The sequence below is a fragment of the Caenorhabditis remanei genome, chromosome IV (genome assembly GCF_010183535.1).
Source record: "Caenorhabditis remanei strain PX506 chromosome IV, whole genome shotgun sequence".
In the NCBI taxonomy this organism is placed as follows: domain Eukaryota; kingdom Metazoa; phylum Nematoda; class Chromadorea; order Rhabditida; family Rhabditidae; genus Caenorhabditis; species Caenorhabditis remanei.
The window spans coordinates 25,273,680-25,296,652 of NC_071331.1; the positions used below are offsets into that span (position 1 = coordinate 25,273,680).

A 22,973-nucleotide genomic window follows, 5' to 3' on the forward strand; every position below is an offset into this window, starting at 1 on the left:
GCTTTTATTTTTAATTCAGCTCGTTTTCTATGGTTTTTTGTGATTTTTTGACATTTTCGGGGTAATTTTTTCTGTTTTACGCCATTTTTTACCCCAGAAACTTATATTTCGAACCATTTTCACCTCAAAATCGTAGTTTTAGAGTCATGCCGACGTTCAAACTGGAAGAAATGGATGAGGACGTGCCTTATGGCGGCGATAACGATATGTACTTCAGGCAGTGGCGGATACCGTCGATGAAACCGGTGTTGGATGAGAAGTGCGTGCTTTTGGAAGCGGAAAATAGGAAAAAATGAAAAATTTTAGTGAAAATCCAATTTTTGAGCTGGAAAAGCCAACATGGTCAATTTTTCGTGATGTTTTATACTGAAAACCACCCTAAATCGTGAATTTTTCATTAAACACATCTAAAATTGAAGATTTGTCATTCTGGACTAATTTTCAGTCAAAAACCATCAATTTGTCGGTTTTTCAATGATAAAAACTCAATTACTTAATAAAAACTTTGAATTTCCAGACTAGACCGAGACTTCCTGGAAGCGGTGACAAAAAAAGACGAATTAATGCGAAAACGGGCGGAAAGACGTCAACAACACAGTCAGAAATTCGATAAAAAGTTTGAAGATCTCGTAAAAGCGATGAGTGAGGCGTCCGTAGACAAGAAGCAGAAGGAGAATGTTCCATTCGTTCGGAAAGCGACAGAAATGGAATTAAAGCAAAGGAGAGACGAGTTGGAGATGGAATTCGCGTCGCCTAGCTCCACGGCGAAGATGGTGCCGTTTGTGGCGAGGTAACCAGGATTTTCAGCAATTTTTCCCCTTAAAAACCTCATTTTTCCTTCTAAAACCCCTATTTTTAGATCCCGCCCCCGCGTCAATCCGGTATTCGGCGAAAAAATGGTCGGCATGAAGAATCTAGTGCTGACTCCGCCCCCACCATCAGCCACAACACCAAAAGAGCCGAATTTCAGTGCCCACGAAACAGTATTCTATCCGCAAACCCACGATTCGTTCAATCTGGATCATTACAACGGTTCCAGACCGTCCTTCGCATTCTCAGGGATTCAAGGAGCCACATCGACGCCAGTTTCAAAAGGAAAGGTATTCAGTGGAGCCGCAATTCAAGAGGAAGACGGAGATGATAGCGTTTTTGAGCACTCGAAATATGTGACGGCGATGGAGTCACCGATACAGAAGGCCTCGGTCCCGATTTCCAGTCAAAAATCTCAAAAACCGGCTGAAAAACCACTTTTTTCGACTCAAATTGCTCCAGAAGCTTCAAAATCTCAATCTTCATCGCTTTTTGCTCAAAAACCTGCTGAAAGTGATCAAAATGCTGCTCCAGATGCCTCAAAACCCGTTGGAACTTCTATTCTCGGTCAAAAACCGCGTTTTTCGTTTCCAGTTGCTCCAGAAGCCTCAAAACCTGCTCCAGATCTCTTAAAACCCATTACCACATCGCTTTCCGCTCCAAAACCTGCTGAAAATGCCCAAAATTCGAGTGGAACATCGACTTTTGGACAAAAACCTGCTCCAGATCTCTCGAAACCTGTTGGCACACCGCTATTCGCTCAAAAACCAGCTGAAAGTGCTCAAAATTTGGCTCCAGATGCCTCAAAACCTGTCGCAACGTCTATTTTCGGTCAGAAACCTGCTGGAAATACTCAAAATCCGAGTGGAACATCGATTTTTGGTCAAAAACCACTTTTTTCGGCTCCAAAAGCTTCAGAATCGGCTGAAGCAGCTTCAAAACCGACTGGATCTCAAACAACATCGATTTTCGCTCAAAAACCTGGTTTAGAGGCATCAAAACCAGTTGGAGCATCGGTGTTTGCTCCAAAAACGGCTCCAGATCTCTCCAAACCCGTTGGAACATCGATTTTTGGTCAAAAACCACTTTTTTCGGCTCCAAAAGCTCCAGAATCGGCTGAAGAAGCTTCACAACCGACTGGATCTCAAACTGCATCGATTTTCGCTCAGAAACCCGTAACGTCTGCACTTTCTTCCACTCCAAATACCTCAGAATTCTGGAAACCGAAAGTTGCACAAATTCCTGCTGTTATCCCATCAATTTTTGGCCAAAAAACCACTCCAGAATCCAAAAAGCCACCTGTAACATCGATACTCGACCCAAAACCTCCTCGAAGTGGAATGTTCACGTCTTCAACGGATCAAAAACCATCTGTAAACCTGTTTGGGTCCAATTCCGGTTGGGGATTCCCCACAAAACCTGCTTTAAAGTCGACTAGCGCTGAAACACCGCCAGATTCACCGAAAGGGTCACCAAAAGGATCGAAAAATCTGCCATTTGCCAAGGAAATTGCGACGAAACCCGCTGAAAACGACGCAATTTTCGGTCAAAACGAACCTTTTGTTCCATCGATACCGGCTGAAAAACCCGCTGAAAAAGAGGCTCCAGAAGCTCCGAATAGATCCATCACCCCACCACTCCGTGTCCCTTCTCGCCCATTCATCCTCTTCAAAAACTACATTGGCCTTCTGAAGACGTTGAACGAGGAGAAGAAAACCTTCGAAACGTCGTCAGACCCTCAATTCAGGTCTCTTGTCAAACGAACGATCACAGAGAAGGTTACGATATTCACGGAGCGTCAGACGTCTTCTGATGGCCGCGCTGAGATTCTGGAGTTCTTTAAAACGATGCTTCAGAAGAAGGAGGTGCAAGGATTCGCTGTGATTGGCAAGGCGCCGAAATTTAAATTGGCGAAAGATGAGGAGGTCAACTATGCGGTTCAGTGTATTGTTGATAAGTATATTGTGAGTTTTGGCGCTGAAAATATGTTTTTAAGTCAATTTGAGTGAAAATTGGGTGATTTTGACAAAAATTCCGCGTTTTTCTCTATGAAAATGAGAGATTTTATGTGAATTTTCATAAAAAACGGTCATTATTCAAATTTTCAGTGTTTTTTAAAAATTTTCTTCCTGAAGTCTTCGGAAGACTTCAGATTTCGAAAATTTTGGAATCTGGCAGATTCTGGAGCAGCTTAGTCAATCCTGAGCAGTCTGATAGCTTACAGACGACATCAAGCCCTCCAGAATCCAAAATTTTCTTCTTCTCGCTGAAAATAAGTGATTTTGAGTAAATTTTCATAAAAACCGAGTTCTGAATCAATGTTTTTTTTTAATTCTGAATTCCATTTTTCAGTCTCTGGCCGAACTCGACGAGGAACTCGCTCCCACCATCTCCGACCTGATCTCCCGTCTGTCTGCAGTAATCCGACGTGTCGAGAAGGTGTTCATCGTCCAGATGTTCAACAAATCGACACTTTTACGACAGAATCCAGAAGAATGTCTCCAGAAGTTTGTGGAACACTCGACGGCTGAGAATAGTGATGAGAAGGCGATCGAATGGACACAGGAAAGGGCACTCGTCACACTGTTTTTCACCGTTTTCGCGAAAAGTTAGTGAAGAGAGTCATAGTCTATCGAATTTCGACTTTTTTGGTTTAAAATCCGTCAAATTTCGACCGTTTTGGCTTAAAATCCGTCTAATTCCGGCCTTTTTTGGCTTAAAATCCATAAAATCCCGATTTTTTGGCACAATATCCGATTCCAGGAATTCTAGTTATATATTTTTGATTTTGAGGATCATTTTGAGATTCAGATGATGTCTGTGCTTTCAGAAACCTCAAAAATAACAATTCTAAAGCTTTTCGACCGTTTTTTTTCCTAAAAAAATAATCTGAAAATCCCCAAATTTCCAGACGCATTCATCTCAACGAAAGGCCGAAAAATGGTGCTAAGTGACGAGTTGTTGTGGAAATACGTGGAAACGACGATGGCTCACGTCCTGGAAGTGCCAAAAGCCTCGTTCGTCCTGTTGCAATTGATTACGGTAAGAGGCTGGTGCGCCTGAGACGCGTTCTAAGAGAGCCATTTTCAGACTTGCAAGCCACGCCTCCACGCCGACGAGGATCGATTCACCGAAATGTTGATGACGATCGAGACGGAGGTGCTCCCGGAGCTCGACGAGAATCCATTCGATGGAGATGAGGCGGTGATCAGCCAGTTGGGACAGATGGTTCGACACTTGTCAGCAGGAAAATAGCCACTAATTATTGATTTTTTAATTACTATCATCATCATCTTAATTGTAACGATTCGGTTCTATATGACACGTGTACTACTTTTTTGTGATTTTTAAATATATTTTTGTGCAATTTTAAGACATTTATTATTAATGTATCCACAAATATTGTCCATTCGGTGCTGGATATGATTCTGGTGCCGGCGCCGCTGGTGCTGGTGTCGCATAGTCCTGTGGTGGTTGCTGAGGAGCTGCTGGCGGCTCCCGACGAGCCTGACAGTGATGACAGGTTCCCGGGTTGCCAGGCTCTCCTTTCGGTCCTTGTGGTCCCGGCAATCCTGGATTTCCAGCGTCTCCACGAGCACCGACCTGTCCGCGCACTCCACCTTGTCCACCCAATCCTGGCTTCCCGTCGTGTCCCTTGCCACCGGGAAGACCACGAGGACCAACCTTTCCTGGTGGACCGGTGGGACCTGGTGGCGCTCCGTTGAGCACCTTACCACGATCTCCGGTCGGTCCCTTCTCACCGGACGCTCCAGGCTCTCCGCGCACTCCTGGTGGTCCTGGTGGCCCTGGCCGATTGTCCTCTCCGAGACGACCTGGTTTACCCTCGAAACCGGCGGCTCCGCGGGGTCCTTTTGGTCCTGAAATAGAAGGTTATAGAAAGCTGACGGCTGTTTTAAGCTTACCTGGAAGACCTGGTGGTCCTGGAGCTCCTGGTGGACACTTCTGACAGGCGTTTGTCCCTGGTGGTGGCGCCGGCAGATACTTCCCGGCCACACCGTTATCTCCCTCTCTCCCAGGGAATCCATCACGTCCTGGCTCTCCGTCGTCTCCTGGAGCACCTCGAGGGCCTGGTGCTCCTTGGGTACAAGCACAACAAGAACCGGCTGGCGACGCACCGTAGTTACCGTATGGCGACTGACGTTTGGTGCGGTTCGGCGCGAGACGAGAGAACTTCATTTGCTTCCAGATATCCTGAGTTTCGGTCTGGAAATCGTCAGTTGTGGCAGGATGGCAAAGTTTTTTGCTCAAAAAATCGCATTTTCAAGAGCTATCGATTGATATCCATTTCAAAAATGTCTGGCAGTGTAAACGCGCCCTACCTTACACAACTCGACCTCCGTCAACATGAGCGTAGTCATCTTCTGCACATGATTGTGCATTAAGGGGAGACCGATGATTACTGTAAGAACGGCAAACGTGGAGACGACACTTCCGACGATTGTCGACGTCCTCCATATGGAAGAGTCCATCTGGAATATGATAATGAGTTTGGAAAAAAACGCGAACAAGGAGTGTCAGAATCCTTCAGACGAAATAAAAAATAACGGTTAACGGTATCCTTTACCGCAGGGAAAAATGAAAATGAAGAAATCTTTCCGTCGCAATGTAAAGTAGAAAAAACGAGGTCATCGACCTCCTTTTTTTGTTTCTCCGATTTCGGTGATTGATAACGGAAATAGGTAAACTCAATTAGGAAGAAAGAAAGAAAAGTGAAAGTAACGGAATGTTAACCTAGTTGACAGTATCTGAGATCCCGTCACTACTCCACGTGTACTCCAATTATTTCGAGTTTATATTGACATTGTAGAGGAAGAAAAGGGCTACATTTTTGTAGTTGACCACTTTTTGATAGCTCCACCCATTTTTGAGATACATCGATTTGAAGTTGAGGAGCGAGAGGGTGAGAGACACAGAGAAGCTAGAGTGTATCGTTGTCTTCGCTCTCTCCGAACATGCAAGCTTTGTATCTCAAAAACGGGCTGTGCTATCAAAAAGTGGTCAACTAATAAAATGTAGACCTAGCTCTCAATTTTTGTAGTTGATCACTTTTTGATAGCTCCGCCCATTTTTGAGATACATTGATTTGAAGTTGAGGAGCGAGACGATCTTTCCACAGGATCCGAATCTAGGAAATAAGTACAGTAACCCGAATGATCCAAATCCGGGATCCTAGTACAGTAACCCAAAGGATCCGAATCTGGGATCCTAGAACAGGAAACCAATGAAACCAGGTTCCTAGTACAGTAACCCACAGGATCCGAATCCAGGATCCAATTACAGAACCTCATAGCATCCAAATCCAGGATCCTTGTACAGTAACCCATAGGATTCAGATCCAAGTACAGTAACCCAAAGAAACAGATTCCGGAATCCTAGTACAGTAACCCAAAGAATCATTGTGAACATCCGGACAAACAGATTGATCAAAGTCTACATGCCAACTAACCAGTTACCACACAATTACTCGAATCCCACATAATCGCAAGTGTCAATTCATGGCTTATCCACCACTTTCTACTATCATACATTGATAAGGAAACAAGAAAAACGAGTATACTCTTGTATAAAAAGTTAATTACCCCAATTATCATACTCATCTTCATTCAAAAAAATGCTTGTAAAACTCTTATTACTCTTATCGCTGTGCCACGTGGCCTCCTCCCTCTTCTTCCCTACAGTAACCCCGTCGGGAGGTGGTTGCGGATGTGGGTGTGGACCTCCACCACCGTGAGTTTTCTGAAATTTACATGGTTTTGTAGCCCTTAAAATTCTCTATCTGACTAACTATTTTGCTTTCCACAATTCCAAAATCTAGCCGAGTTACCAGGCCTCAAACATTCCATCTCACTATTTCAGAGTGTGTGGTGGTTGTGGCTGCGGAGGTCGTAAGAAGAGAGAGATCGGTCATGTCAAAGGGCACATGGTGCATCGGGATGACCAAGAATGGAATAATCAGTGTAATAGTCAAGAGTTCTCGGAGGTCATTTTGAAGGTGAGCAAGCGCGCTCTATTGGAAATTGAAACCTTGAAAACTGGCAGTTTTTCGTTTTTTAATGTCAGAAATTGGCTTAAAACCATCCAGAAATTGCTCAAAAACGTCATAATATGACCGAGTTTTTACAAAATTCGGATTTCTAGGCCACCAGGTGGAAAACTCGGCCTTCCGTTGGCTTTTGACCATTTTTGGATGTTTTTCATCTCGGTGACGAGACTTTTTCAGAATTTTGGTTTTCTAGGCCATTGTTAACATTTTTCTACGTTTTTAATGTTTTTGATGCAAAACCATTTTTTGGATTTCTAGGCCACCAGGCGGAAAACTCGGTAACGTCCTAATCTTCAAGATTCTAAATTCTAGGGGTCTAGGTCGAGCCGTGACCTAGAATCCCAAACAAATCCTATTGTTCTTCCAGCACCTCGAAATGTCATCCTTGAAGTCCTCGCGTGAAGCGATCCACAAAGAACTCGACGCCGCCTATCCGGATTCCCTGTTCACTGTATTTTGTCTCAAGAATTCGACAGCTTCATATCAAGCAGACTCGAGTAGATACTGTATGGAGAAGACGAAGGATCGGAGTTGCTATGTTTTTGAATTTTAATATTCTCTCAAAGAATTGATATGTACCAGTTTAATAATATGAATACAATAATTATCGGAATAAATAGTGATCATCTGTTGTCTCCTTAGAATAGCGTCCAATGTGCCAGACAAACATACAGTATGGTCACAGATTCTGTCTGAGTACCTAGCGTTCCATCTGCGCGTTTCTCATTTCGAGTAGAATTTTCTTTTATTTCAAGCAATGAAGGATACATAAAATGCAAGTAGTTCCATATCATGATGTGAAAAAACAATTATTAAAGCACCATATTTTGAGCAAGAAGACACTTAGATGGAGGCAGTCGGGAGATTTAGATGTGCTTGTACTTGGTGAAGAGCAAGTGGAGGAGGCGGAGGGTGCTCTGGAAATCATATTGACTTTGTAGAGAAAGAAAAGGGCTACATTTTTGTAGTTTACGGTTTTTTGATATCTCCTCCCACTTTTGAGATATGCGCCTTTAAAGCGGGAAGTCAGTTGGTCAGTGTGGAAAAGATAGTCAGTATAAAATCGACCAACTTTGAGTGCCCATCATGACGTCCGCTTTTATTAGATTGTGTCAAATTTACATTTTTCTTATTGATCAAACCCCGGGCTACATTTTTGTAGTTGACGATTTTTTGATAGCTTCGAAGGCTGAGGTGTTATTAGGGTTTGAACTTAGAAGGGAGACGCAGAGGGCGTCTAGCACCTAAACTTAAACTTTGAACACCTATAACACAAAAACGGACGGTGCTACCAAAAAGCTGTCAACTATTAAAATATGCAAAATTTTATGTACATCATTTTTATAGTTTACCATTTTTTGATAGCATCGCCCGTTTCTGAGATAAACACGTTTGAAGAGGGAGACGCAGAAAAAAAGTGAGCGTCATGTTGTCTGCGCGCTCCCCTTGTTGTCTTACGGCTTGAAACGTGTATATCTTAAGAACAGGCGGTACTATTAAAAAGTTGTCAACTGCAAAAATGAAGTGTTATTCTTGATCTACACAACCAATATAAATTTTAGAAAATTGGACTCCACGTGGAGTAGGGACGGGATCTCAAATACTAACGATCTCAAGTTCAACCGTTTTTCACCAATTTTTTTCCAGTTTTCCCATAAAATCTTACCTTAACATCTCCATTAGCAATATCCTGTACACGACTTCTTGGCTTCTCTAATCCAGCGTCCTCCATCAACTTAAACGCAAAGCTCACATTCTTCACCTTCTCCTCATGTCCGTGAACTTGAAGGTTGAAATGGTAAAGAGGGACGAAGTATCCTTCCAACAAGCCGACCAAAAGAACCAAGAAAACTCCGTCCTGGAATTGGGTATCCAAATCGGAAACTTCCAGATTGATCTTGTTCAAATGCTTATTGCAGAAGGCGAGGAGCGACGTCTTGACGTGAGCCAACTTATCCGGTCCATAATCGAACAAAGTGTCGAATGCGTCACGAGTACCCTTCGGTGCCAATTCAGTTTGGACTGTCGTGATTTGTTCGGTGATACGATGAGTCTTGACTTGGCCGTGTTCTTTTTGAGCGACGACTACATTGGCGACGACGTTGTCGGGGAAACGGACTGGGGCACGGTAGTGGAGAGCGATGAGCACGAGGAGTTGGATGATGGCGGTGAAGTCCTGGAAACAGCAGGATTTAGGAAAAATGTAATATAATAGCGTTGTAGCGCTCAGAATTCCTGTCATGTAACAAAAACTCGGCTCGATAGGCTTGAAACTGACTTAGCTATTTAGAACAGCAGTGGAGCGCGTTTGCATTGTTTTCGCCATATAAATTTATAATAGTTTTGTAGCCCTTAGAATTTCCTTCATTTTACCAGAAAAATCAACTCAATAGCTCTGAAACCGACTGAGATACAAGGTTTTGAAGGTTTTCACATAAAGTCTAGTAGAGCGCACTTGTCTAACTTTGACTACTTTTTAGTTTTATACCATCTGATAGCCTTTTTTCTAAGCTACCTATTGGTATATAAATTATTTAAAAATCTTAAAAACCCAACGAGTCAACGGGTGGGAATAAACTTTGAAGAGGTGTAACTCTCTAAGGATTTGAACTAGAACAATGATTTTTAGCGGAAAATGTAGGAAATGTCAAGAGCTATCAGACGACATAAACAATAAAATAGTTTAAAAAGATTGATGTGTAGAAATTTGGTGTTAAAGCTATCTTCTCACCTTCTGATGAATCAAATCAGCTGACCACTTCTCCTGATCCCTCGGTTGTCCCAGAATCCGATTAACCGTCTGGATAACAATTTGCAATTTTTGACGTTGTCCCTCCTCGGATTGAGATACTTCTGGCACTTCGATCTACAATTAAATAGTTGGATTGTTTTGATTAAAAACAAATTTTGTCTAAAAACACACCCTAATCTGCTCCAACTTTTCCAACAACTTCTGAATAATCTGGCCATCGAACAGATCTTCCTGAATATGACGGACTACGATACGTTGGTCCGCCAATTCCTCGTTGAGCCAGTAGATGAGCAAATCGACTACTTGAGCGAGTTTCTGGTCACGGGCGGTCTCTTTGGTGAGGTAGCGGCGGGTTTCACCTGGAAATTCATGACCGTATATATATACATATATATTTAATTTAAAGCTTGCACATTATGTTTTTATTTAAGCTAGAAATCACTAAAATCCATCAAAATTTCACAAAGTTACGCTTCTTAGAAGATTTTGACTTCCTAAATTCGATAGATCCCGATAGAGCACGCTTGCAGTATCTGATTTACTTGATATTCATACCATTCTATAGCTCTTTTCCTTATCTACATTTTTGTTTTTGAAAAGTACTAAAATCTCTAAAACCCATCGAGTTACACTTATTTTTCTTACCCCCCCCCCTCGATCAGGAGGAAGGCGTCAACGGGTAGCAATAGGTAAACTTTGGGGGACTGTAACTCGTTAAGGATTTGAGCTAGTACAATAATTTTTTGCGGAAAATGTAGGAAATGTCAAGAGCTACAAGAATATACTAAATTCAAAAAACTTTAAAATCTTCTTCCGTTGTGTCCGCGGTCAGAAGGAGGTAGCGGTAGCTAATCCGTAACTCAGTTCAAATTAGTGTTATCCGTCCGATTTTTACCTCAAAATGTAGGAAATTCAAATTTAAAATCATTCATTTTATTCAAACTTTTAATTTTGAAATTTTTGACCACTTACCCTCTTCCAACCAAATATTCCTAGCCAAGACTGGAACGAGCGATGAGTCAAGAGCCTCGCGCCCTTCGAGTTCGAGCTGAAAACAGTAGGGATTATTCCGGATGAGCTTCCTAAGAATGTATTCGAAAAATTGGCTATTAATACGCCAATGGCGCCCAGACTCTATTTAATTTAGGCGAAAATCTCTTGCTAGTTTCCAACCAAAATTTAAGCTTTTAGACCAAAACTCACCTCCAAAACCTCATCCTCCTCGGCACCACCATGCTGCCCACCACCTTGTCCATTTTGCTCCTCTTCTGGAAGCTTCTTCTTCCTCGAAAGGGTCCCGGAGAGCTTCTCGAAAACGCTCGGCTTCTTCGAGTCGTCACGCGACGGGGTCTTGCTACGACCCAGGGTTGACATGGTTTAGGCTGGAATTTGTAAGAAATTGAAGGGAAATAAAAGAAGAAGAACGGGAATAGACCAAAAATTGAGAAACTTCAAGAAAAATGGGTTAAAAACTCGAAGGAAGTGGAAATACACAAAATTTGGAATACTTGAGCCTCATTTTAATAAAAAATTGAGTTTTATAACACAAATGAATTTCAATTAAAATATTCAAAAAAAAAATCGTTTGGAATTCTTTTTTTAATTGAGTAAATTTCATAATCTTTGATGATGTTACAAAAACGCGCCGAAGGCGCGCCAGATTATTTGTGCAGACATTTAAAAACGTGATAAATAAGGTTTTTGACACAAAAATTGTATACTTTTGAGGTAATTAGTAGTCAAGTAGAACGCGCCAACGGTGCGCCAGCCAGCTAACATATGCAGGGAAAATAAAGAAATGAGATAACAAACAAAAAATCAATAATCAATCTGTGTGGGTGGCTAAATGTATAGGATTCTCCGGAGCACTCTCAGTCAGAAGCCATCCGTTTCCCAACCCAATAGTTCAGTGTAAAAATGCAAGCGAGGGGTCTTCAGGAGATGAGAGAGAGAGTACGGGATGGAGAAGAGGTTGGTTAGAGAAAATGAATGTTTACGACGGAAAGCGGATGGAAATAGTGTGTAAAATTAAGAGAGTCGGGGAGAGAGCGATTGCGGGGAAAGAATAGAAGGAAAGAAGGGAAGATGGGGGATTGGGTATGTATGAATGTATTGGAGAAAAGGGAGACGGGAACACATTGTTGATATATGTTTTTGTATGCATATAGATAGTTAGAGAGAGAAGTACATGTATAAGGTATGGAAAATTAGGTATGGTAAAAAAGGAGAGATCAAAGAGGATGTTGTATGAAGTGAACTATGTAAGAATCACTAAAAAATGTTATATATATATGTACTTCTTCATCTAGGCCGGCGTGTAACTCGCTTAAAACTCAATATTATGAGCTGAAAAATATACCAAAATGTAGCTCTCGGCAAGTTCTATGTCACTGACCTACTACGGGTCAGATAGCTTTTGGTTAATGTGCCAGGGGACGGAAAAAAGTCCCAAACACGCAGAAATAGTCATACATCCATTCTAGCTCGGGCCGCGGTACATTAAGGGCTAGCCATTAGGCTTGTAGTAAGGCACAGACATATTTCTTGCTGAGATTTACATTTTGGTATATTTTTCGACTCATAATATTAAATTTGAAGCAAGTTATGCTCTGGCCCAGTTTATATGGATGATATTAAGGCATTCGGTTATTTTTGAGTACTTTATTTTTTGAGTATTGAATTATGCACAAAAGTTCAATGTGATGTTGCGTAGACAGAGATCTTATCGAGTTTTCCAACACAGAAGCTATGATTACAGTTGCAAGGTAAACATCAAGTTCCAGATTAGGCAGTTTGTTCCTAATAAGGGTGTGATGAGCAGTGATAAGACTAATTCTCTGCTTTGATATTAGCATGACACGCTTCTTACAACCGCGTTCTACCGAAACCAAAGCAAACTGTGTGCGAAATTGGCATAGTCACCTACATACATATTTTTAAGATTGCTGGATATCTGAGCCCCGCTAGAATCAAAATCACTAATATCAGGCAGCACAACTTGCTGTGGCGTGTAAGTTTCGAATTCAGCCTTCCAGGTTTTTTTTCTCTTCCGACTTCCGGATGAGGAATTTTCACTACCCAACAACTCTGGCTTGTACAATTTCTGTTCACGGGGGCTGATTCTAGGGGTCCTTATTCGGGCAGTTTTAATTAGGGTAGCACCGGCAAATAAAAGTACATTTTTCTTATCTCCACCTCTTCCTTCTGGTCGTTATCACTTCCCTATCCTATCTCGCCTATTACAAACAGTTCCAAACGTCTTCTTCTTCTTTTTTTGCCACTTTTTCCGTCTCTCTCTCTAATCAACTAATGCCATCCCCCTCCATTTCCATCTATCCCTTGTATTCTCTACAATCTTTTCCTTTCTTTTCTCGAGGGAACCATTGATATCGTAACAACACAAAAAAACCAGTTCTAACTCCCCTTCTCCACACCTTTGTTTTGTAAAGAAAAGAACGATGTCATTGTTGTCATCTCCAAGATTTTCAGTTCTCAATCAAATATTTGTCTGAAATTTTGTCTGAAATCCGAATTCTGTTTTTTTTCCTAAAAACATCAGAAACCAATCAAATTTAATAGAAATAATGTGTAGGTAGAACTTTCCCTCCTATGTATTTGTTCATCTCTCTTTTCAGTTAGTTTGTTTGACCAAGAGACGTTTTCTTGTCCAATTTTTAGTAGGTGGTGGTTAAATGTGGTGGGAGTGGTATTTTTAACAAGTAAATAATCAAAAGAATCGGTATAAAAGTGGCAAAGATCAGAAGGAGGGTGTGCGGTTTCTGGATGGTTTTTAGAAAACTAATTTTTGATTTCTACACGTTTTCTGGTAGCTTTGCAGTTTGCGCTCCGCATTTTGATCATTTTTTAGCAACATGGCAAGATAAAGCCTTTAGTTGTAATTCTTTGTTTTTTTTGTATAGGACGCATTCAAGGTGCTTCAGCCAGTTAAAAAGTTTAATAAACTAAAATGTAGTAGAAAATAGAATTTACGGAGTAGTTTTCACTATGAAAAATACTAAAATTTGATCAAAAAGTGTAGTTTTTCCTGACAGAAACACTAGAACCTATGCATCTGCTTGCCTAGGAGAAAATTCGCGTCAAAGGTGCCCTAGATTTGTAGTAACTGAAAAACGCGCCTCAGGTGCTCCAGACACCTTAGATAGCATTCTTACTAACTATATCAGTAATACCATTTGAAGTAACTGCGCCTAACTTTTCTGTACCCATTCCTTTCCGTTATCTTCTAGAATTGCAAACCACTTTTCTTTTTAGATTCACTATGCTCCACTACCTCCTACTCCTCTCCACCCTCGCCGTCCTTGTCTCAACTGAAAACTCCGACTGTTTTCTATCCAGAGAGACGGGAAACTCGGGATGCGGTGAGCAGGGAGCCCGCTCGTTCTATTTCCATAAGAATACACGGACATGTCAGCCGTTCTTCTATCAGGTACATTTATTTTTGAAAAAACCCGTAATTTCGATCAAAATTCCAGGGCTGCGACGGCAACGGCAACCGATTCCCGTCGAAGGAGGCTTGCGAAGGAGCGTGTCGGAATGCCACGGCTTCCGATGACCTGGACTACAGTAAGAGAGTTTAGGGGGTACTGTAGTATATTAAAATATTTTCAGAAGTGTGCGCGTCAGGAGCCTATCCAGCTGGAGCCACTTCCGGTCAACAAGTCGCCACTACCAATTGTCCACACGGATATGAGGTTCAGGAGGGACAGTGCTGTCCAACTAAAGGTAAGGTCATAGTTACTGATTAGGGGTCCTGAGCAGTCAATGGGAGAGTATGAGAAGGTAAATTACAGCGGAAAATCGGCTCAAATCGCTCGAAACTAGTTCAAATCGGTGAAAATTGCTTTAAATCGACTGAAATATTGGTTTAAATCGTTCGAAACTAGTTAAAATCGGTGAAAATTGCTTAAAACGATCTAAACTAGTCTCAAAATGCTCCAAGTCGTCAATTTAGGCCCTTAGTGTAGATTTACTGCCCAGTTGGTGGAAAATGTGTCTGATAGGTTTTCTCACAATCAGGTGTTTCGTCACAGTTTGAGATTGCCAGTGTTCTATCTGTGTGCATAGGTATCCAGTCGTCCTGAAGTAGTTAGCTTAAAACGCTCAAATTGTCTGTCAGTATGTCTTGATACCCGGATGTCCAAAGTGGGGGAAAACGACAGAAAATTATTGTCTGAACCACAACGCTTTGTGGATCCAGTACCTCTAAACAAGACACACCACGTTTTCTGCTAGTTAATCATTGATCATCACCTATTTGAACACAAAATGTTCGGTAAACATTCCAATGGTAACAAAAGTTCAATTTAAGTTCAGCAGATCTTTGAAAGTTGATTGGTCTCTTACACTCGCAATATTCCAGAACACACCTGTAGTCTTCAATACGACGCGGGAAAGTTCGGATCGAGTGGAAAACATACGCCAAGGTATATTCATTTTTGGTTATGATCTCCTCGAATAAAGAGTTTCCAGATATTTCTTTTCGAAGAACTACAAGAACTGCATGTTGTTCACTTTCTATGGACGTGATGGAAACGCCAACAACTTTGCCACCTATAACGAGTGCAAGAACTTCTGCATGTGAATGAAGGGATTGACTGAAAAATGTAGTAATTTTTAGTATTGTAAATATATTGAATGAAAAATAAACGATATTTTTTTGTCTGACAGTTTTTGACGAACTTCTATTATTGCTGGTGAGAATTAGGCTCAACCTGTTCAGAGCTCTGCCCGAACCAGAACTGGTATAGAACTAATCAAGAAATATAAAGAATTGTCATTTTAAAGCCAGTAGACCTCGAATTAGTAATTCTGATTCAGGGCGGTTCTTAATTAGGGGCGTAACTTACTTAAAACGCAATATTATGAGCTGAAAGTTATACGAAAATGTAGATCTCGGCGAGTTCTATATCTGTGACTATTCTATTTCACACCGCAATTAAAACCATACTTGTCACGGGCCGGGCCGGGCCGGGCCGGGCCGGGCCGTTTTGAAACATTTTTTCAAAACATTTTGAGTTTTTGAATTTTTTTTGGAAATTTTTTGAAAAAAGTATAGTTTTCGAATAAACATTTAAAATTGAATCAAAATGTGAATATGTAATGATAATTTAAGCATTTTTACTGTTTTTTTTCGAAAAATTTCAAAAAAAAATTGGTAAAAATGGGTACCCATTTTTGAATCCGGGCCGACCGGGCCGGGCCGGGCCGAGAGAAATTTCGGCCGGGCCGGCCCGATTTTTGACAAGTATGATTAAAACTATTCAAAATTTTGTCTTGTCCTTTTAAAAGACGATTGTCTAAAGTCTCAATTATTCTCCCCTTCAATCCATTTTCAAATTCTTTTTTTTTGACCGGCTCAGTTGAGTCATGTTGTTTTCCCCGGGTCTCCATCTTACAGTAAGAAAGCCATAAAAACACAGATTTGAGTCTGTCTCTTAATTGAGAACTCAAAAACAAGACGGTCTGCGTCATGAGGGCGTAGTCGCCGTCTGTGACTGAGCATGCTAATTGAAAATAAGCATTGAGAAGGAAAACAGTCTCTGGGAACCGTCATTCATTTTATTCCTATTTTCACGATGAACAAGACCATCAGAGGTCTGGAAAACGTTCTCGAACGTCTAACTCTTAAGAGAAATGATATTGAAGAAAATCTACTATGGAGACCTATATTCGAAGTAAGTGCTTGTTATATAATCATCGAAACATTCCATTTTAGAAAATTCAACAAAAGGCAGAAAAGATTAGAAATTCTTCGGATTCACCATCAAGTATGTCTTGTATTGTATTAATTTGTAATGAAGTTCTGTCTATTTTCAGACAAAATGATTTCTGTTCAAGTAACTCCTAGTAAGGGAAACGAAGATGGTCGATGTGGTGGTTCCCTCATTAGTTACCCGGAAACTCATCAGAATTACATTCTTCATGACATTGTTGAAAAAGCAAACCTTTTCTGGCAAATGGTTTATGAAAAACGATGTCCATTCATTGTGATGCTTTCCGTAAATAGATCTATCCCGTACTTCCCACTCAACGAAGGTGAAAAGATCCTTTATAATCTGTATCAGGTTACATGCACCAAAAATATGGAGAATGATGAATACGTTGTTCGTGTCTTTTCGGTTGTGTGGATTCAAAGAAGAAAAAGTAGGTTAATGATATATAATTTCATACCGTTCAATACATTTTTCAGAGTCTCATACGCTCACCCATATTCAATGTAAATCATGGGGATCCCAAGCTCCATACCTTGAGCGCTTCGAAGAATTTTTTGATTATTGGAACAGTAAGTTACTACACTTGGTGAATATCCAAATTTACAAATTATTCCAGAGTGCAAAACTTCTAACACTGACATGCGAAATGCTAAGAGAATGTACAGACGCACTTGGTCAATTTATGCACCTGTTATTCAAAGTAACAGCGGAATGGGACGTGTTGGTTGTTTCCTGATCATGGATGTCATCTCTGATCTGCTCAGAAATAATATGAAACACCACTACAACATTGAGAGAATGATGCTGAAATTGAAAACTCAACTCCCTCTGGGTATTTCCAATTTGAATGAATACAAGTTCGTTGGTGACCAAATTGTCTGGGAAATTGAGAAAATGAGTGGACAAAGCTATGCAAGGCCGCAAGTCACCAATACTATGAGAACCCGGAAATTTGGTACCAGAAATGTGAAGCGGATGATTTATTCAAAGAATGGACTGTCAAACTTCGAAGCAATTCGTCGGCATAGATACATTAAACAGGGTGGGGAGCTTCCAAAGAAAGTGCGTAATGTAACTAAAAAATTCGTCTCCAAATCTCAACGAAAGGAAGAATATCCCGTGAGACCATCATTTGTCACTAGAGTTTGGAGAATTATAGCACGTTTTCGTAATTACTTCTGGAAAAATGAATGGAGCGAGCGGGATACCTCTGACACTGCCATGATCGGTGTAACTGTCTTGTAATTTGCTGTGTTCAATCAACCTGTCAATTTCCAAGCTGTGAAACTCACAAAGTTCTCAACTTTTTTCTTTTATCTCGACAAACATTTTTTACACCTTAATTTTGTAGCCGAAGCTTTCAATGTATTACTATCCTGTCAGTTATACCCCTTAAAACTTTTCTGTCTTTTTTCAATTTTCGCTAATAAATATTCTATACCACATTTTTATAAGATATTTTCCTACTCTTCTGGAGCTACATGGAGCTAGCCAAATAAACCGTCAGAAAATCTGTTATTATTTTCAGTTCTTGAAAGTTACGTACACGAAATCTGTCTGCCGGCTTGTTTTCGTATAATGTCATACCACTTCTCTCCAGACAGTGCTAATTGAACGCCAAAGACAGTCATGAGAATCTTGTTATTCAATAAACAGTTTTCGCGGAATCTACAGTAAGCGTCATGACTTTGTCTCTGTTCTAAATAAAGTCGCAATTGGGGAATGAAGATTTTAAAAAAATAGTGAAATGTATACACACAGCGTTCAGAGATATAAAGTCACGACCAGACTTTAAAGTTTGTGGTAATAACCGCATAAACATTTAAAAAACCAAAGGTTTGCTTTTTCCACAACGTCATGAAGAATATAATTCTGTTGAGTTTCCGAGTAACTAATGAGGGAACCACCGCATCGACCATCTTCGTTACCCGTAATAGGAGTTACTGGAACACAAATCATTTTATCTGAAAATAAACGGAACCTTATTACAAATTAATGCAATACAAGGACTACTGATTCATACAGTTTTCAACATACTTGGTGGTGAATCCGAAGAAGATCTAATATTTTCCGCCTATTGTTCAATTTCCTAGAATGGAATGTTTTTTATAAAACAAGAACTTACTTCAAAGATAGGTCTCCATAGTAGGTTTTCGAGAACGAAAATTTTCCACCTCATTCCCCCTTCTCCAACTTCCTATCACATTTCCAAGTAAGTTGTAAGTTCCATCCTCGTACCAACTCGTCATCTTCCCTTCCAACTACTCCTGCCCAACAGCTGTCATCATCATCATCTTTCTCCCCCAACTACTATCCTCTGCCTTCTTTAAACAACTCGCTGAAGAAGGTTCTCCAAACGAAAGAGGAGAAGCGGCAGCTGTCTTCTCAGTGACCCCGCGGGTCGACTGCTCAAAAATCTGCTGAGCCAAGAAGTTGTTGATGAAATGATTATATAGAAAAGTGCAAGTGCCTAAAACCTAAAAAATTTTACACTTTATAAGAATATGATAAAAAAAGTTCTCATTCCGTGTCGAGTCACCCTTAGTAAACATTGGAATGTTAGGGAGAAGAGGCAGCTGTTGTTAGTACGAATGAAACTTAATAGCGGTCAAGACTACTGTAATGGGATGATAGAAAAGGGAAAGATAGCAAAAAATGAAAAAGTAGAGGAACAGGACAAGACAGTTCAAAGATAGGAATCTTAGAATTTGTGTTAGGAAGGATCGTTAGAATTCCAAAATTGGTTAAAACTAAATATTTCAAAATTACAAAGTCAGGTTTGTTATTATTTAAATTATCTTGGGAATTCTCAAGATTTAGATTCAAGAAGTGCACTAATATGATGTAGTCCCTGAAATTCAAGCTTCCGCAAAATATTGATAAGACGAGTCTCGAAATTTTAGAATCTGTGATTTTTAGAATTTTGCCTTTTGTAAATTTCAAGTTCTGAATTACAAGATATAGTCGCGAGACTTTTTCTAAGCAAAAATAAACATTTTCAAGTGGTACCCCTAATAAGAACTGACCGAACCAGAATTGGAACAAACCAGAACTAACTCAGTGATAAGAAACTGCCGTTTTACAACTGATGGACGTTGAATTTCAGATTTGAGCAGTTCCGATGAGGTCAGTTTTTATTTAGACCAGCAGTATTGTCAGCAGTATTGTTTTCATAAGCAGTATTGTCGAAATTTAAAAGTTCCGACATTTTCAGAATACAGCTGAAAAGAATACTATAACGAGTTTCAGATAGCAATCGCGTAATAGCACAAAGTTTTCAGATATTCAGAGACTTCGGACTTACTTCATATTCTTCATAAGATTGTATAAATATCTATATTTTCCGAAAAAAACAAATATATTTCTATCTCGCTCAAAACACATATTTCCCCACACACACACATCTGGTGGCAGTCAGGAATATCTTATAGAGGGGTCAATGAGCACTTTTTATTGGTTAGGATATCAAATTGAATGCGGAAGGAATCATAAAACCGTTGGGAATCGTTTTCTAATAGGATAATTGGAATAACATCGGGGGAACGGAACGGAACTGGTGGATGGTGTAACACTGTCTGGAGTGTCATTGGTTTATACGTGGGGTGCCTTTGGCGTACTGATGAGAATCTCAGATCTCTGGCTCCCAGATGTCCTTTTATCAAGTGCTGCGACCTATTCAAAAGTCCACATTGACTATTGCACAATCCAATTAATAACTGTCACCTTTCCCCAGATGCTTCTTTTCTCTTATCTTCTACTGACCAATTCATTTTAGTCTAAGCCCGCACTTCTCTTTCTCTCTGATACGTTTTGTGACAAGTCCCTCCATCGATTGTGCAACATTCGGTGCCAGGAAGAGAGAGAATGATTCATCTACTCGCCGCCTGAAGCCACGCCCACTGTTGGAGCCGAGGGGAGAAGGGAGTCCCCCTCTCTCTTCATTCGCCGTCCAAGATGCGTTACGCTCTGGTCGCTTGTCTCCTGCTTCTGGCAGCCACCGCTTTCGTTGATGCTAAGGTAAGTATGATAGTAGTTGGGTCTAGAATCTTATAATTTTTATAATTTCAGAAGAAGAAGGTAGCTGATGATGAGCTCGGAGAGCTTTTGGACAACATCGATGCTGATGAGGAGAAGAAGAGTGGTAAGTGCATGAGGGATACTGTAGAATTAAATCTAGACGGGCTTAGAATTTAGGCTTACGGTATTGCAGACTCTATCTTACAAGGGCTACTGTAGTGTGGACAGTGAGGGTTTAGGTTTTGGTGATGCTTTGCTAAGACTCCAGCTTTTGGGTTAACTATCTTACTGGGACTATGGTCAGGTTTTTGGGATAGGGCGCTTTTTTACTGGGATGGGGCTTAAGGAGCATAGCCGAAAAGCGCTTTGACACTGTTAGATATTCCAATTAGCCTACTTAGATAGCTTGGATGCTGCTTGCATGACTTCTAAAAGCAGCTCCGTTTTGGTCTACTGGCAAAAAATTGACCTAACTTTGAGCTAAATTTTCTCGATTTCTGGATCCGTTCAACAAAATTTGAGAATAGATTTGGAAATCCGAGCCGATTTCCTTTCCAACTATATAGTTTAGACCCGTAATTCCATCTTGACTTGGAATCCTTTCCTAGTTATGAGAAATTACCATCAGGGTCCAGAATTTTCCAAACTTTCCCCATCGAGATTATCTCATTTCTGTTATCACCAACCTAATCAATTATAATCAATCATTCGTATATTGATAAGTTTAAAACATGTTTTCGAAATGATTCACGTACCGCCCGTCTCTCCCCGCCCGATCAATCTTGTTGCATCTTCTCTCCGCACAAAGTGTAAAAATGGGGAGAGTCTTCGAAGATTCTCTGGCAAAGTGTAATGTGAATGGGTTGTCGGCTCCTATGTGAGATAAGAAGAGAAGAAGAAGAAAAGCTCAACAAAAGAGCACTAATATTTATGGGGGAGATCGATTTTTGCGGCGGGAAACGGAAGGCATGGATAATGGGTTTGGGAGTTTGATCTTGGAAGATAAAAATAACTTGCGGGGGTACTTTACACTTTAAAATTTCATATTAAAACATTTTCAGTAGAACCAGCCAAGAACCCTTGCGAAGACCATCAATGCGGATGGGGAAAGGAATGTGTTGTCGGAAAGAAGGGAGAGCCAACCTGTGAATGCATCTCAAAGTGCCCAGAACTCGATGGGAACCCGATGGACAAGGTCTGCGCCAACAACAACCAAACCTTCACCTCCCTCTGCGATCTCTACCGTGAGAGATGCTTGTGCAAGAGAAAGTCCAAGGAATGCGAGAAGGCCACCAATGCCAAAGTCCATTTGGAGTATCTTGGAGAGTGCAAGAAGCTTGACGAATGCACCGAAGAGCACATGGCTCAATTCCCAGAGCGTATGGCTGACTGGCTCTTCCAGGTATGCAATTTGTAATAGTAAAGTCTCTAAAAAACTAAAGTCCCCCGGTTTTGCAGGTCATGAAGGAGTTGAAGAAGAGACGTGAGCTCCACAAGCTCGAGTGGGAGGAACTCTTGTCTGAGGCTGAGAACGATGATGAGAAGAAGCACGTCTACCCAGTCATCTGGAAGTTCTGCGAGCTCGACACCAAGCCACATGATAAGGTGAGCAAAGTTTTGAGTACGGTAGAGCGCGGTCGCCACAAAAAACTTAAAACTCAATGTGCTGGCAAACTTGATCCAAAAACCATAGAAAAGGGTAGAAACTTTATGAGCTGTTTTCAAGCTCCAAAGGAGCGCTTTTTTTTTTGAAAACCATTTCGGGATAGAGCGATTCAAAGTTATAAAACACCATAACTTACTTGAATGCACGTTAGCATTGTACCGGTTACTGTGAAATTTATAGATAGCTAATTTCAAACTTACCAAAACTGTTAAAAACGGATAGAGTTACAACCTTAACTATTTCCAGTCCGTCTCCCACCACGAGTTGATCCCAATCACCGCTCCAGTCATCCCAATGGAGTCCTGCATCAAGCCATTCCTTGAGGGATGCGATGCCAACAACGACGGAAACATCTCGATCAAGGAATGGGGAAAATGCCTCGGACTTAAGGAGGGAGAGATCCAAGAGAGATGTTAAACGCATCTTTTTGATATATTTTTTTTCTTTTTCATTAAAAACACTACTTTTAAAAAACTCCAACCGCTTCTAGCTTCTTTATCTTACCAGCTAAGCAAAACTGCCAAATGTACTTGCTCCCATGCTGTCAATTCTCCGTAATTCGAGGATTTTCAGGTCATGACCCTTCTCTAAAAGTTCCTAAAACTTTTTAAACATCTCAGAATACGATGATAATCCAGTTACCTGTTTTTGTATGCTTTCTTGTGCTTTATTTTATATAATAAATGCTTATTTTATTTTTTCCATCTTAAATTTGTAAATTTTTAGCAAAAACTATTCTAAACAAATCGCAACTGACAGAATTATTTTCTTGGGGAAGTCGTGGGGTCAGTATCCTTAAATAGCTTAAATTCACTTTTTAAGCCCAAGATCTGGTATTTGAGAAAAACGAAATCAACCTATAAATTTGGCTCCATTTTTCTTGACAACCAGACATCAAGAGCCAAAATGAATGTATATTTGAAAGCAGAG

General features: G+C 40.6%; 8 protein-coding genes across 8 annotated transcripts; 5 read left to right on the plus strand and 3 right to left on the minus strand.

Moving 5' to 3' along the window:
• Nucleotides 1–146: 146 nt before the first annotated feature.
• On the plus strand, nucleotides 147–4,065 carry GCK72_016257 (uncharacterized protein; the record flags this gene model as incomplete). The annotated part of the gene is made up of 6 exons (XM_003093044.2): nucleotides 147–259; nucleotides 518–790; nucleotides 860–2,774; nucleotides 3,163–3,418; nucleotides 3,722–3,852; nucleotides 3,901–4,065. The coding sequence occupies 6 exons, from the start codon at nucleotides 147–149 to the stop codon at nucleotides 4,063–4,065; spliced, it is 2,853 nt and encodes a 950-aa protein (XP_003093092.2).
• A 129-nt stretch (nucleotides 4,066–4,194) lies between these two features.
• GCK72_016258 (uncharacterized protein) lies at nucleotides 4,195–5,300 on the minus strand (the record flags this gene model as incomplete). Its single annotated transcript, XM_003093027.2, has 3 exons — nucleotides 4,195–4,688; nucleotides 4,734–5,034; nucleotides 5,151–5,300. The coding sequence occupies 3 exons, from the start codon at nucleotides 5,298–5,300 to the stop codon at nucleotides 4,195–4,197; spliced, it is 945 nt and encodes a 314-aa protein (XP_003093075.2).
• A 1,142-nt stretch (nucleotides 5,301–6,442) lies between these two features.
• GCK72_016259 (uncharacterized protein) lies at nucleotides 6,443–7,427 on the plus strand (the record flags this gene model as incomplete). Its single annotated transcript, XM_003093041.2, has 3 exons — nucleotides 6,443–6,558; nucleotides 6,688–6,823; nucleotides 7,242–7,427. The coding sequence occupies 3 exons, from the start codon at nucleotides 6,443–6,445 to the stop codon at nucleotides 7,425–7,427; spliced, it is 438 nt and encodes a 145-aa protein (XP_003093089.2).
• A 1,065-nt stretch (nucleotides 7,428–8,492) lies between these two features.
• Nucleotides 8,493–11,000, minus strand: GCK72_016260 (uncharacterized protein; the record flags this gene model as incomplete). The annotated part of the gene is made up of 5 exons (XM_003093053.2): nucleotides 8,493–9,050; nucleotides 9,606–9,740; nucleotides 9,798–9,985; nucleotides 10,599–10,674; nucleotides 10,830–11,000. The coding sequence occupies 5 exons, from the start codon at nucleotides 10,998–11,000 to the stop codon at nucleotides 8,493–8,495; spliced, it is 1,128 nt and encodes a 375-aa protein (XP_003093101.2).
• Nucleotides 11,001–13,905: 2,905 nt separating this feature from the next.
• Nucleotides 13,906–15,228, plus strand: GCK72_016261 (uncharacterized protein; the record flags this gene model as incomplete). The annotated part of the gene is made up of 5 exons (XM_003093048.2): nucleotides 13,906–14,073; nucleotides 14,120–14,210; nucleotides 14,256–14,369; nucleotides 15,007–15,070; nucleotides 15,117–15,228. The coding sequence occupies 5 exons, from the start codon at nucleotides 13,906–13,908 to the stop codon at nucleotides 15,226–15,228; spliced, it is 549 nt and encodes a 182-aa protein (XP_003093096.2).
• Nucleotides 15,229–16,468: 1,240 nt separating this feature from the next.
• Nucleotides 16,469–17,605, plus strand: GCK72_016262 (uncharacterized protein; the record flags this gene model as incomplete). The annotated part of the gene is made up of 3 exons (XM_003093056.2): nucleotides 16,469–16,790; nucleotides 16,837–16,929; nucleotides 16,977–17,605. 3 exons carry the CDS (start codon nucleotides 16,469–16,471, stop codon nucleotides 17,603–17,605), a joined length of 1,044 nt encoding a protein of 347 aa, XP_003093104.2.
• A 2,709-nt stretch (nucleotides 17,606–20,314) lies between these two features.
• GCK72_016263 (uncharacterized protein) lies at nucleotides 20,315–22,460 on the plus strand (the record flags this gene model as incomplete). The annotated part of the gene is made up of 5 exons (XM_003093033.2): nucleotides 20,315–20,377; nucleotides 20,429–20,501; nucleotides 21,439–21,779; nucleotides 21,836–21,982; nucleotides 22,290–22,460. 5 exons carry the CDS (start codon nucleotides 20,315–20,317, stop codon nucleotides 22,458–22,460), a joined length of 795 nt encoding a protein of 264 aa, XP_003093081.2.
• GCK72_016264 (uncharacterized protein) lies at nucleotides 21,534–22,466 on the minus strand (the record flags this gene model as incomplete). Its single annotated transcript, XM_053731418.1, has 2 exons — nucleotides 21,534–21,805; nucleotides 22,244–22,466. The coding sequence occupies 2 exons, from the start codon at nucleotides 22,464–22,466 to the stop codon at nucleotides 21,534–21,536; spliced, it is 495 nt and encodes a 164-aa protein (XP_053586190.1).
• Between the last annotated feature and the right edge of the window lie 507 nt (nucleotides 22,467–22,973).